At 44.2% G+C, this 12,322-nt stretch overlaps 1 protein-coding gene across 2 annotated transcripts in view; it reads right to left on the bottom strand.

Moving 5' to 3' along the window:
* Window positions 1-883: 883 nt before the first annotated feature.
* The window catches only part of LOC106842755 (collagen alpha-4(VI) chain-like), a 98,221-nt gene continuing 86,782 nt past the window's right edge, over window positions 884-12,322 (bottom strand). The window contains exons 34-36 of one of the 2 annotated variants that reach the window (XM_014859458.3): window positions 4,990-5,080; window positions 2,973-3,656; window positions 884-1,034 (exon numbers count right to left, since the gene is read on the bottom strand). In XM_014859458.3, the coding sequence (XP_014714944.3) occupies window positions 934-1,034; window positions 2,973-3,656; window positions 4,990-5,080 (876 nt within the window). In that variant the 3' untranslated portion in view covers window positions 884-933. The remainder of the gene's footprint in view (window positions 1,035-2,972; window positions 3,657-4,989; window positions 5,081-12,322) is intronic. The other variant, XM_014859459.3, reaches the window with a different exon arrangement.

Below are 12,322 nucleotides of genomic sequence, written 5' to 3'. Positions count from 1 at the left end.
TGTATGAGGGTTCCTCTTTCTCCACAACCTCTCCAACATTTGTCGTTCTTGGTTTTGGATGTTTTTGCCAATCTAACGGGGGTAAGGTGATATCTTAGTGTAGTTTTGATTTGCATTTCCCTGATGATTAGCGATGATGCAATTTTTTTTTAAATAAAAATTTTAAAAAGTGAATTCAACCTAAAGAATAAGAAGTAGTTTGGTTTTTACCGTAGGCAGTGTCTGAATTTATTTTTTTTCCAGTTTCTTTTGGTTTTGCAGGCATTTCTGATTTATTTTCTTCAGCGGCATCTCCACTCTTTTCATAATTTTCCAGTGCTTCTTGCTGCATCATAGATGGCATTGTGGCTTTTCTACTTTCCTCTAGAAAAAAGTCTGTGGCTTCAAGTGCTTCCAAGTCATCAGCAAAGCCAGACATGCCAAACTGGCGCGCGGGCACCCTGTACGGAAACAACCCATGTCAGACTGCATAACCAAACCCTGGGGTGAGAGCTGGATTCCCAGTTCACACTGCTGGGCTCAGTAAGCTCTAGGTTTGGGTATTTCCTGATGGCTTCACTTGTTGCCTTAGCTATTTTCCTGGGTTTGCAGAGGTGTTTGGACAAACCTCAGAATAACATGCTTAGCATTATCAATTTTACCTTTGGGGCATGGGATGAGAGGATGGGGGGATGTGGCAGAACAGAAAATTTTCATTTTTTGCTTTTATACACTTATGTGCTCTTTGCATTTTTTATATTGGTCCTGTATTACTCTTAACATTAAAAAACAAGAAAAGAAAAATCAAACCATATCAGAGTTGTCAAACACAGGAGCAGCCTACCCCAATGGTTTGGGTCGGATCAAGGACTGGCATTGCTTGTGACCTTTCTTTGGGGAGACAGTCTCCTGCAGGAGGCAGAGCCATGGGACAACCTCAGCTCTGCCCTTGGCCTACCTCTTGAGAGGTGCAATTCCTTGCCTCCGAGTGTCCCCTCGTTTCGGGCCCCCACATTCTTCAGTGAGCTCTGGGGGTGGGTACTGGTTTGTTCCACCTAAAAATAAAATTAAAGAATCAAATCAAATCAAGCATAAAATAATACAAAACTCAAAAATAAAATAAATTAAAATAAAGCATAAAAATAAAATATCCATTAAGATATAAAATTTAAAAGACATAAAATAAAGCAAAATATACAATAAAACTAAACAAAAATCCTAACAGAGTAAATACAAACTCAAATAAAACTTAAAACCAAAAAAAATCCATTGACATAAAATCAAAAAGATGTAAAGAAGCATAAAATAAATACAAAAATAAAAGCAAATAAAATCAAAAACAAAATAAAAACATAAAATGCAACCTATCATATAAATACTATAAAATAAAATCAAGACATAAAAGGATATAACAAAACATAAAATGCAACCTAACATCGTGAAACATAAAAATAAAGTAAAATAAGGGGTCGGCCCTGTGGCTGAGTGGTTAAGTTTGGGCATTCTGCTTCGGCGGCCCAAGGTTTCACGAGTTTGGATCCTGGGCATGGACCTAGCACCGCTCATCAGGCCATGCTATGATGGCGTCCCACACGGCACAACCAGAAGGACCTACAACTAGAATATACAACTATGTACTGGAGGGCTTTGGGGAGAAGAAGAGACAAAAAAGATTGGCAACAGATGTTAGCTCAGGTGCCAATCTTAAAAAAAAAAAGTAAAATGAAATTACAACAAACTAAAAAGTGATTCCTTCAGCCTGCTTCTCCCTCAAAAAACCACTAAGCCATCAGCCACCTATTGCACTTCTCTCCTCCACCTCCTGCAAAGACAAGGAATCTAAAGTTCAGAGTAGTTCGCTGACCTTTCTAGGATCACACAGCTCACTACGTAGTGGCAAAGCTAGGACAAGAAGCAATTCTTTGGTCTTTGTACTGAATTGGAGAGGCAGAACGCTATGTCAATACTTCTGAGACGTCCATCAGACTCCCTTTGTTCCTTCAGTGAGGAAGGGGGAGACGTCCCTCAAGGCTCCCAACAGGCTGTCACATCCACTTATAAACCCAGAAACTAACAAGCAAGGAGGGCAAGGCCTCACATGTCACAAGGCCCCCTGCATGAGCTGTTTTGGATTATGCACCTCTGGACAAAGCCCAAGACCATCTCCTGGAAGCGTGACCAGGATAACACCGCCGCCCGCCCCCAATCCCAGCAATCTCCATTATCATGCTAGGGATACAGATGTGGCACTGGCTGCCCCTGAATGGAGTTCAACTAGTTCTGATTGGAGGTGAGGATACTAGGACAGGAGGCAGGGAGGAATTCCACCCAGGTCACACTGTCACCGTGCCCCTTGATCTTCACTGTTGGTTTCATCCACCCAACCTGAGATGGGAAACCCGGGACTTCTGTTCTGTCTCCCTCACTTCCTGGCAAGTCTCTGAAGACTGGCAACATCAGCATCACGTGGAAGCTTGTTAAAAACGCAGAATCTCAGGCTCCAACTCAGATCTATGGAATCAGAACCCACATTTACGTGCACACATCAAAATTTGAGAAGCGCTGTTATATATACACCTGGATTCTGGAGTCTGGATCACTGGCTGTTGTAATAACAATAACCACACCCTACATTTGTACAGTACTGGTGCTTTCAAAGCCCCTCCGTGTGCATATTTGAATAGAGGCTTCACAAATAAGGAAGAGATTGTAATTCCCATTTTGGTAAATGAGGAAATCAAGAGGTTAGGTGGAAACCCGAGGCCTCCCAGCCACCAGATGAGAGGTTCCACTGCTTGGCATGGTGTCAGAACAAGACAGCTCAAGGTTTTCAGGAAACAGGATGCTCTCTGGGGGCTCCTCAGAGGCTGTGAGGCTGCACACACCTCAGCTAGAGTGAAAGGGCAGTGGGCACCTACTCGCCCAAATGCCAGGCTCTGACATTTCCTATCCCCACCCTACCCAGGGCATCTCTAGTGCTGGGGACTGCTCACGTTTTAGGAGATTCAGGAAGGCCCGGGTGAATCTGCGGGCGTAGGTCACCTCTGGGTCTGAGATTCCTTCAAGGCGCAGCAGGTGCTGCTCTGAAGGGAGGCTGGCCACGTGGACCAGGTCGGCCAGCTCGCGGGTCCCCACGCCTGGGCCCAAGGCCAGCACAAATAGAGTGATGCCCTTGCACTTGGCCTCCAGGGATAGAGTCTTTAGCTTCTCACGGTCCCAGCTGCTGGTCTTGCTGGCCACGATGGCGAAGAGGACCCGCGCTCTCCTGGGCACCGGGGCTGCCAAGAGCACCTTCTCCAGCGTCCACTCAAGGGCATGTCCCAGGGCAGGGGCTCCATTCAGGGGGCGGCCCAACGCCTCGCGGACATGCCTCTGCATCTGTGTCCGGTGGCCGTAGGAGGTCAGGTGGAAGCCCTCGAGCACAGGGGGGCGCCCGGCGCCCGGCAGGAAGCCAGGAGTGGTGTGCATCACCAGGGCTGCGCGCGCCCCACTGGGGGACGTGCTGGGCTGCACAGCCACCTCCAGGTCGTCGAGCACAGCATCCACTAGCCTCAAGGCGGCGCGGTACTCGTCGGCGCCAACGCCGTGGGAGCTGTCCACCACGAATGCCACGTCCACGTCCACAGCCAGGGGCCCGGAAGTGCCCAGCCTGCACTCTGGGGCTGGTCGGCACTTGTCTGGGGAGGAAGCACGAGGAGAGGCCAGAGTTAAACAACGCATCCCTTTCCTTTCTGTGCAGACACGTTTCCAGGCTCTCGTTAAGGAGAGCTGCTGCTGAGCGCTGCCTGCACCGTCTCGACAAGGCAAGCCAATGGGCACTCTGCGTGCCCTTTTTTCAGAAGAAAGAATCGAGATGATCTGATTGCACATTTAATGTTTTTAACCACTAAGCCATATGGCTTCGTAATCTCTAGGTTCACAGACACTCGTCTGGTTCAATGCAGGCTCTACCTCTTACTGGGTAAGTGACCTTGGGCAAATACTCAGCCTTCCCTGTGCCTCAGTTTCCTCTTCTGTCAGATGGAGATAATGATAATAATAGTACCTACCTTATGAGGTTGTTTGTGAGGTTTAAATAAAAAATGAGTTCTATGTAAGCTTGGAACAAGGCCTGGTGAATAGTAAGAGCTCAAGCTCAGTCAACAGCAGCTGTGTTCATGCTTCTGCAGGAGAGGGAACTGGGGCCCAGAGAGAGCACGTGTCTCATCATCAAATGAGAGGATGGATGGGAAAGCAGCTCATCAACTCTAACACACTCTACAAATGGCACTTACTGTATTTGACTGGAGCAAGTTCTCAGAACCAAATCTCTCATGGCAGTGTTAGGTCTTAGTGTGGATCAAGTAGAGGGAACAATTAAATCCCCTTTTGATTTCCCCTATAGGACTCAGTCTGGCCTGGGCTTGATGACGAGAGCTCTTCACATGGAGCATCCACAGGTTTCAGCACAAAGTTCTCTCTGGCACAGGCTGGTGTGTGGTATGGGATATAGTGATGGAAGCTGGAGACACAGAGACCTTGAATGACTTGCCAGTATCCTGCTGGTGGTCAATGGCAGTTCCAGGCCTAGAACCCAAGACTCTTGACCCTTAGTTCAGTAGTCTACTCTTCACACTAAGGTGCCACTGAGGAAGGAACACAAGCCCAGCCATCTATAGGAGCCTGGCAGGATAGGTAAGTAAGCAGAGCAGGCCAGGGGTAAGACGATAGAGAGGGGAAGGGACTGTGGGGCACTAGCAGACACTTCCCCCATCAAAAGGGGGCAGGCATAACTCAGCTGTGACTGTGGCCACATGTGGCCATGACTGTGGCCACAAAGGAATGCAGTGTCTGTGATTCTCAAGATTATTCTGACTTCTTAAGAAAAATTGGAAATCTGGACTTAATAGGAAATCCTCAGATTCCCAGACTGCAAATACACATCTGCAGAGCAGACCTGGTCTCTGGTCACCAGTTCATTCATCCTGTTCTAAAGACATGAGTCTGGCCAGAAATGCTGTCCAGGCTTACCATAGCAGAGAGTGCAGCGGGCCACATGCCCCACGTCCTGCTGGCCCTTGGTCTCCCAGACAAACAGGTGAAATCTGTTGGCTCCATCCATCTAAGCCGAACACATACACGAGTTTATCATTAGCTGAATTAAATTTCAGGCCATGTTTTTCATGCTTTTTCCAATTCAGATGAGAAAAACCTTACTATGCTATTTAAAGATGAATATATATAATTATACATGTATATACAATTTAGCATTATCTGTTACAGTTATTTATAGTCATTTAGTTCTTTAGTTCTAATATGGAAGTTGGACTAGCATTGGTGTGGGTGCAAGAGCTGTGGGTCTTCACACTCCCAATGTGTGAAACTCAGCCAGCGTCATGCTGAGTTGGAATGAGGGTAAGGGAGTTGAGGGTTCAATCATTGATAAGTTTCTTAAATCTTTACTGATTGTCCACAGTAAACAAGGTGCAGTGTGGTGGGAGTTAAACACAAACAGGCAGACCCTTCAAGGAGGTGGTCGTATAGGTCGTATACCGTTAGAATGGCAAGAGGTAGATACTATAAGGGAGGTCCCTCTAGAGTATTCCTGGTGTTCAGAGCTGGGACTTATCAAAACCAGAAGGCAAGAGTAAGGAGGAATCGGGGAAAGCTTTGTAGGGATGGCAAATCTGTTTATCTCCTTCACTTAACCTTTCCAATTTAATAACTGATATCAAATAGTAATAATAGCAATAAGAAATCCGAAAAGGTCCATGTGACAACTGGTTAGATAATCAATAAACCCATTCCCTCTTCTTCCTAGGGCTAAAAGTAGACTACATTTCCCACCCTCCCTTGCAGTTAATTGGGACCATATGCTGGGGTCTAGCCAATGGCATGGAGGTGGAAGTGATATGTGCCATTTCCAGTTCATAAACTATACTGCACGGCTCCCTCGGCCCTCATCCGCCAGCCAGATGTAGAGGATCCAGAGAAAGGTTTTGAGGCCCTAGGGTATGATGGGGCCACTGAGAGAAGCAGCCCAGGTCCTGAAATGGCTGCATGTAGCAAAACTCTCCTCTGGTCCACACACCCCCCCAAGGACCCACATTCACTTGTGAGAGATGGCAGAAATAAGACCTACTGTGTTAAGCCATTGAGACTGGGACATGAGTGCTTTCACAGTTAACCTTCCAAGACTAATACAGGGACTAATACTATTTGCAGGATTTCCACCTCATGATGAAATTAGGAATGCTTTCCAATTATTTCTCTCAGGACATGAGGTGTGGTTTGCAAAGAGGTGGCTATCCTAGCTTAGTCACATCCATCTCTTTGCTCTCACCAAAGCATGTAGGACAGGGCCCCATTGAGGGTCAGCTCCTCCTTCATCCCTGTGGCCAGGACCAAGCAGGCTCTGGACCGTCCTTTGGTAACAAGGTGCTGGGGACCCGCAGATGTTGTGCTAGCCCTCAGGGAGATAGATAGGCAAGGGTTACTTTGGAAAAGAATTTTCTGTAACACATATTCCTTATGGGGCCCTTCACCCTTTCTGCTTGGGACTGCAGCGTATCCCAAACCTTGTCTCTCACAGTGAGCTTACTTGAAGGAAAAACCCTCGTGAGGAAAGATATATAGAGTTGAACTTTTGTAACTAATTCTACTAATTACATTAGTTGAACTAATGCAACACATACAAAAAAAACCGTGGGAAGGTTCCTAAGTCTCCTGAGAAGAAAGGCAAAACTTTCTTCTCTCTCATTCTTCACCTGGCAAAGGCAACCTTAAATTATGCTTTTTCCTGACCTAGAAATTCAAATAGACCAAGACTGATTAAACAGCTACTACCTGAAAGTCTTAAAAAGCCATGTGAATTGTCCATTTTCGAGAAAGCAATTTTCGAGAAAGAAAGAGGTCCGATAATATGTTTCAGGAACACAGGAAGAGGAGATTCATTTCAAGGGGAAGGGATAGAGGGAACCTGATGAAGAGAATGGCATCTGGCACATTTGAGAGAATGAGTAGGATATGTACGTGGCAAAGATGCAGGGAAAAATGTTATAGTGTGGAGGAACAGCATGTACAAAGGCCCCGAGGTAGGCAGTGATTATCTATAGAACTCTTCTCAATGCCCCCCTGCCCAGAGATTAGAGGACACCCACTTCTGATGTGCAGCTACAAAGCACATCTGAAACCCTGGAACTCCTTTCCAGATGGAGGAGGTTGACATGAAGAATGAGTGCAGATCTACTGCACGTGGTCATCATATCTGCGTATTGACCAAACAAAGGGACCTAACTAATCATCAATGATTAGAGAGAACAGAACAGCGTAGGCATGGATACGTCACATCGATAGCTTTACTGGAAATCACATGAGACAATTTGGATCCACAGCAGTGTTCCAGGAGATATGAGGAGACTGGGCTAACCCTAGGAGCTTCAATATCACCAAGAGTTGTGGAGAAATGCTAAATTCGTGTGCGCTATTTTTAAATCACAGGAAACATAGATGAAGTGTGTTACAAAATGCAGAACTTGCATGAATTTTTAAGATAATATGGAAGACTTGAAATAATTCAAACGTTCCCCTAAGTTTGTACAAAGGAATGGTTCATGGGAAAAGTTCTAGGCAGCACAAACGGATTAGGTGTCAGAATCCGAGTCCTAATCTTGAACTGCCATAATTAGCCGAGTGACCTTGAACAAGCCGCTGGCCTCAGCTGCCTCAGTGATGGAGTTTTATGTAGGAGTCAATGCCTCTGAGTTTTCTTTCTGTTTGAGCACAGCCTGGCCCTGGGGTACTGCCTTCTGGATTTGCCTCTTGTTCAGGACACTGTGTTACCTTTTGTACTCTGAGCAGCTCAGAGGATGTAACTCTTCCATCTGTTGTTCTGCTTGTTGGAAAATTACCAAATTCAACTGAACTGGAAGAGCTACAAAACTTGCATCTTTTTAAAACTTTTCTTAGGAAGAATAATTCTGTGATCACGCTGAAAACTTTCACTGTCCTTGCAAAAACAATATCGTGGCAACAAGTACACAAAAACCACAGCGGAACCCCACAGGGAATTATGATTCAGCGTAGATGCATCTGTACCTAGTTGTTCTTAATTATCACTTAATTACTTTGACTGTGGACTTGCCAGCATGGTCCTAGTCACTAACAAGGTGGACAAGACAAAGCCTGAGAAAGCTCAAGCAGAAAGAGAGTGTGGGAGGGAATCCAGCAGAAGGCGAGGAGAAAACGGGCCCTTTGAATCCTGCAAACTCCCCTCAGTGCTAGAGAAGGCAATTTCAAACCCAAGGACCTTAAACACAAGCCCAGCGATCTGCTGGAGGCTCAGAGCTTTACTGTAGTTTAAATCAGCACTTCTGGCGATTTCCTCAACCAACTTCATTCCTGAATGTCCAGTTGTGGTCTGTTAGAACTAGCTATGTACTCACAACAGGAGTGTATGGAGGGGACGAGGATGCGGCATGGGGATTTGCATCAACAACCCCTTTTGTTGAATAGACAGATATTTTCTCAAAGGATATAGACAACCCTCAAACCTCAGCCGCCAGTATTAAAGGACTCCCCACGAACCAGGAGCTGGAGGGCCCCATAGGTCCTCAGCTGCTGTTCTAAGCTGCCAGAGGCCATGAGACAGTGTTTGTTCCTGGAACTGGGTTGGGGGAGGCTCTTGGCTTGGCCAGATGGGAGTAGAGGGGAAGGAAGCAAAAGCTGGGAGGATGATTTGCCTTGGACAGAGGAAGAGCTAACTGGACCCTAAGGAGGGAGAGTTAGAAACCATCTGGCATCCAGTTGAGGTAAGGGTTTGGGGAACAAGAAGGGAAAACTGAAAAACGTAGGGGAAGGAGGCAGAAGGAGAGAGTTGTCATGCAACTTGTGACTGACTCCAGGAGCTGAGTCCAGTTTTGGCTCCTGCCAGCTGGCACTGTCCCTCCGAGAACCAACTGACTCCTCCTGGACTCCCCAGCAACCATTAGCATCCAGCATTGGATTGAGGTGTCAGGTGGCAGAGTGGGACTTGGGAACCTGACATAGCGGAGTGCAAATTCCAGGACTATGTAGTTTAGAACAAGTTGTTCCACCTCTGACCTTCCTTTACCTCATCTGGGAAACGTAGATTATTATTATTAACCTGTAGGATAGTTATGAGGATCAGACCAACACTCCTCAAACTTTACCGTTCATGCAGACCATCTGGGGAACCTGTTAAAAATGCAGAGCCTGATTGATTAGATCAGGGGTGGAGCTTGAGATCCGGCATTTCTCACAAAGCTGGGCGATGCTGATGCTGCTGGTCCCAGGACCACATTTTAAGTAGTGAGAAGTTAAGCTGTCAAAGCATGAAAAGTACGTAGCGTGGTGGTTGGAACTTCATAGGCCCTCCCTAAATGGAAGTTATCCAGTTTAATAAATAGTTACTGGATAAAGGGGCACTCTTAAAGACCTGGTGAAGACGGTGATGATAATGGCCTACACTGAGTATACACACGGGAAGTGCCAGATGTCCCCGTAGGAACTATCTCTTAAAATTCTCACAACAAACCTGTGAGTTTATCCTCATTTTACAGCTGAATAAATTGAGGCCCCACTGTCAAGTAACATGTCCAGATTACAAAGTGGGCAAAGCCAGAGTTTGAAGCCTCTTTGCCTAATTCCTTCCCTCAGTTGTTGATCCTGGCCCTAGGAGAGTAACAATCTAATGGAAAACAGCAGCCCACAAAACCTCCACAGCGGGTCATCCTTGGCCTCAGAAAGGGCCTATCTAGGCAACTCAACAATTTCTTCAAAAAAAAGAATGTCCTCCTGGAACTTTTCTAATTTTATGCCAAAATTAAAAATTACCCAAAAAATCCCTTTGGCCTTCCTCTTAATGCTTTCATGAGTTTTTTGTTGTTGTTGTTGTTGTTGTTCTGTCTCCATGATAGCCAACATTTCATTCTTTGGATTTTTTTTTTTCAAGAGCAATACACAGAAACAGAAATAGAGCCAGTTCATAGGTTTATCTCATAGTATTATTATAAAGATAAAATGAATACATGGAAAGAAAAACTTCTAAACTCTTCTTTTCCTATTTTTGAATTTTGAATTCAAAATCTCATTGCTAATGGGAATTCCAGACCTTGAGCAAGTTGTTTGACTTCTCTGTGTCTCAGTTTCATCAACTTAAAAATGGGCCCATAATAATAGTTTTGTCACTGGGTTTTTGTAAGGATTAAATGAATCAATAAGTGGGAAGATCTCAGAACAGTGTCTGGATCCATAAACGTGAGTTACTTTCCTAGGGATTATTTCAAGGGAACATGTGCTAGACTGTTTATAAATAAAAATGAAATTTGAAAAAGAAAAGAATTCACAAAGTTCATGTTATTGTTCTAGATATTTTATACCACCCAGTAATTTTCTCGTCTGAATAAATGTTCTTTTAAGCAATGCTCAGAGTATGCAACAAGATATTACTGAACATTTCAGTGCAATTACAGAATTATTTTTAAATTGTTAAACATTGACCATTTATTTACTGATTAGTGAACTCCATAACCAAATTAAAATTTCTAATAAAGTGTATCAATGGTAAAAAAAAACAAAAAAAGAAAAGAAAAATGAAATTTGAAACCCGACACACAAATTGCATTTTCCCTGTAATTCTCAGCTTTTTCATTTTAAAAAATGGGCAAATAAAGTCTTCTGTTTTGAGACACAAGGCAACCGGACAGTTCTTAACAATGAGATTAGGCGCAAATAGTCCAAATGCTATAACTGTTTTATTTAGGGCTAATATGACTCAATGGATGGCTTAAAAATCTTTTCATTATGCCCCACAGCCTCTGAGCATGTTTAAATGGACTGAGAAGTTAGGGCAACTGTTTATATAATCATTTCAAATTGAACCACCATCATTTTTCCAGAAGCAGCATACAGGTGTTGTTCTGAAAATAAAATAATATAGAGATGAAAGACAAAGCCTATGGATGGTCAAAGAGAGCCCTCAGGTAGATAATTCAGAAGGAGCCTTGTAGGATATTCCCACTCTCCTGCCTGGATTCCCATAAGGATACAGCACAGAGTGGAGGATGCTAAGGGCTGCAATATGCCCAGCTGTGAAGAAATTAGGATTTTCTGAAAGGCCCTGAGGAGGGGGTTCTTGTTTCTATGGTTTCTCTCCTTGCCAGTGTCACCAGAAATGAGGTCATTCATTACATTTGATCTGGAAAGCACCATTTAACATCCTTTCTACACTGTTAAATTTAAGGCACAGAGGTGTCTCCAGGCATCCTGGGCAAGAATATGTCCAAGAAATGGAGAGGAGAGTGGATAGAAATGACAGAACTGAGGTCCAAGTATATGTAAGCTGGCAAGTTCTTTTCACGCACAATTACATCCTTTCATTTGGAACATAAGGCAGCTTAGAGGGCAAGAAACTCTTGACAAAGGATCATCAGCTCGCTGTCTACCCAGGATCCCCTCTCAGAGAGCAGAGCTGATGAGCATTTGTGCCGATGTAACTGTACCCTGAGTAACACTCTCCAAATGTTAGGGAAAATGCCTTTTTGAAAATAGATAATTACACCCCGAAGGGAGCCTAGATAACATGTAGTTGTGACCCTCTCTCCCTTTTAGAGCTGAGCAAAATGAGACTCAGAAAGATGAAGAGATTTTTTTTCCAGAGACACCTCATTATTCATAAAAGAGCCAAAGATAAAAGCTACATCTCTAATTTAAACTGTTATTTGTTAATACTCTGAGTTTATTGATCCATTCAGGAAGTTATTGAGAGCTGCCTCTCACCAGCCCATCCCTGTCGGACATCCCTCTAGGCGAGAGGGATGGAGCAGTGAACAGGCACTTACTTATCCACTGCATTTTAACTTTGTTCTCAGAACCCAAGATATTTAGCGCATCGTTCCCAACTGTTTGCAAGCTATCACAGTTTTACCTATTGATTGTTAGAAGCATATTCACAGCTGTGTCAACAAATCTGTCACCTACAACTTCTATCGTGTACTCAACCTTAAGGGAAATTAAACGGTCTAGCACAGCTAAGTTAATTAGCTATTGGGTTGAACCATATGACATTTCCATTTTTTTCCTGTCAAAACAGTTGAATATTGGCAATGTCACATGGCTCAACCTGACATTCATAAGCATCCTGGAATCTCTTAAATAGAGAATTGCCCTTCATTTTGATAAATCATCCCAGATATTCCATGAGAATGTGCTACATGAGTTTCAGTTAGAAAAGTAAAGTCTGGAGAAATTGTGGCGAATACACACACTCAAATACTTCAGAACAGCAGTAAAAAAGAACAAGTTACCCATGTACACAACATGGTTGAACAAGAATAGACATTAT

This window comes from Equus asinus, chromosome 21 (genome assembly GCF_041296235.1).
Source record: "Equus asinus isolate D_3611 breed Donkey chromosome 21, EquAss-T2T_v2, whole genome shotgun sequence".
NCBI lineage: Eukaryota > Metazoa > Chordata > Mammalia > Perissodactyla > Equidae > Equus > Equus asinus.
The sequence above is the reverse complement of the archived record's forward strand: the minus strand, read 5'-3'. Positions and strand labels throughout refer to the sequence as shown.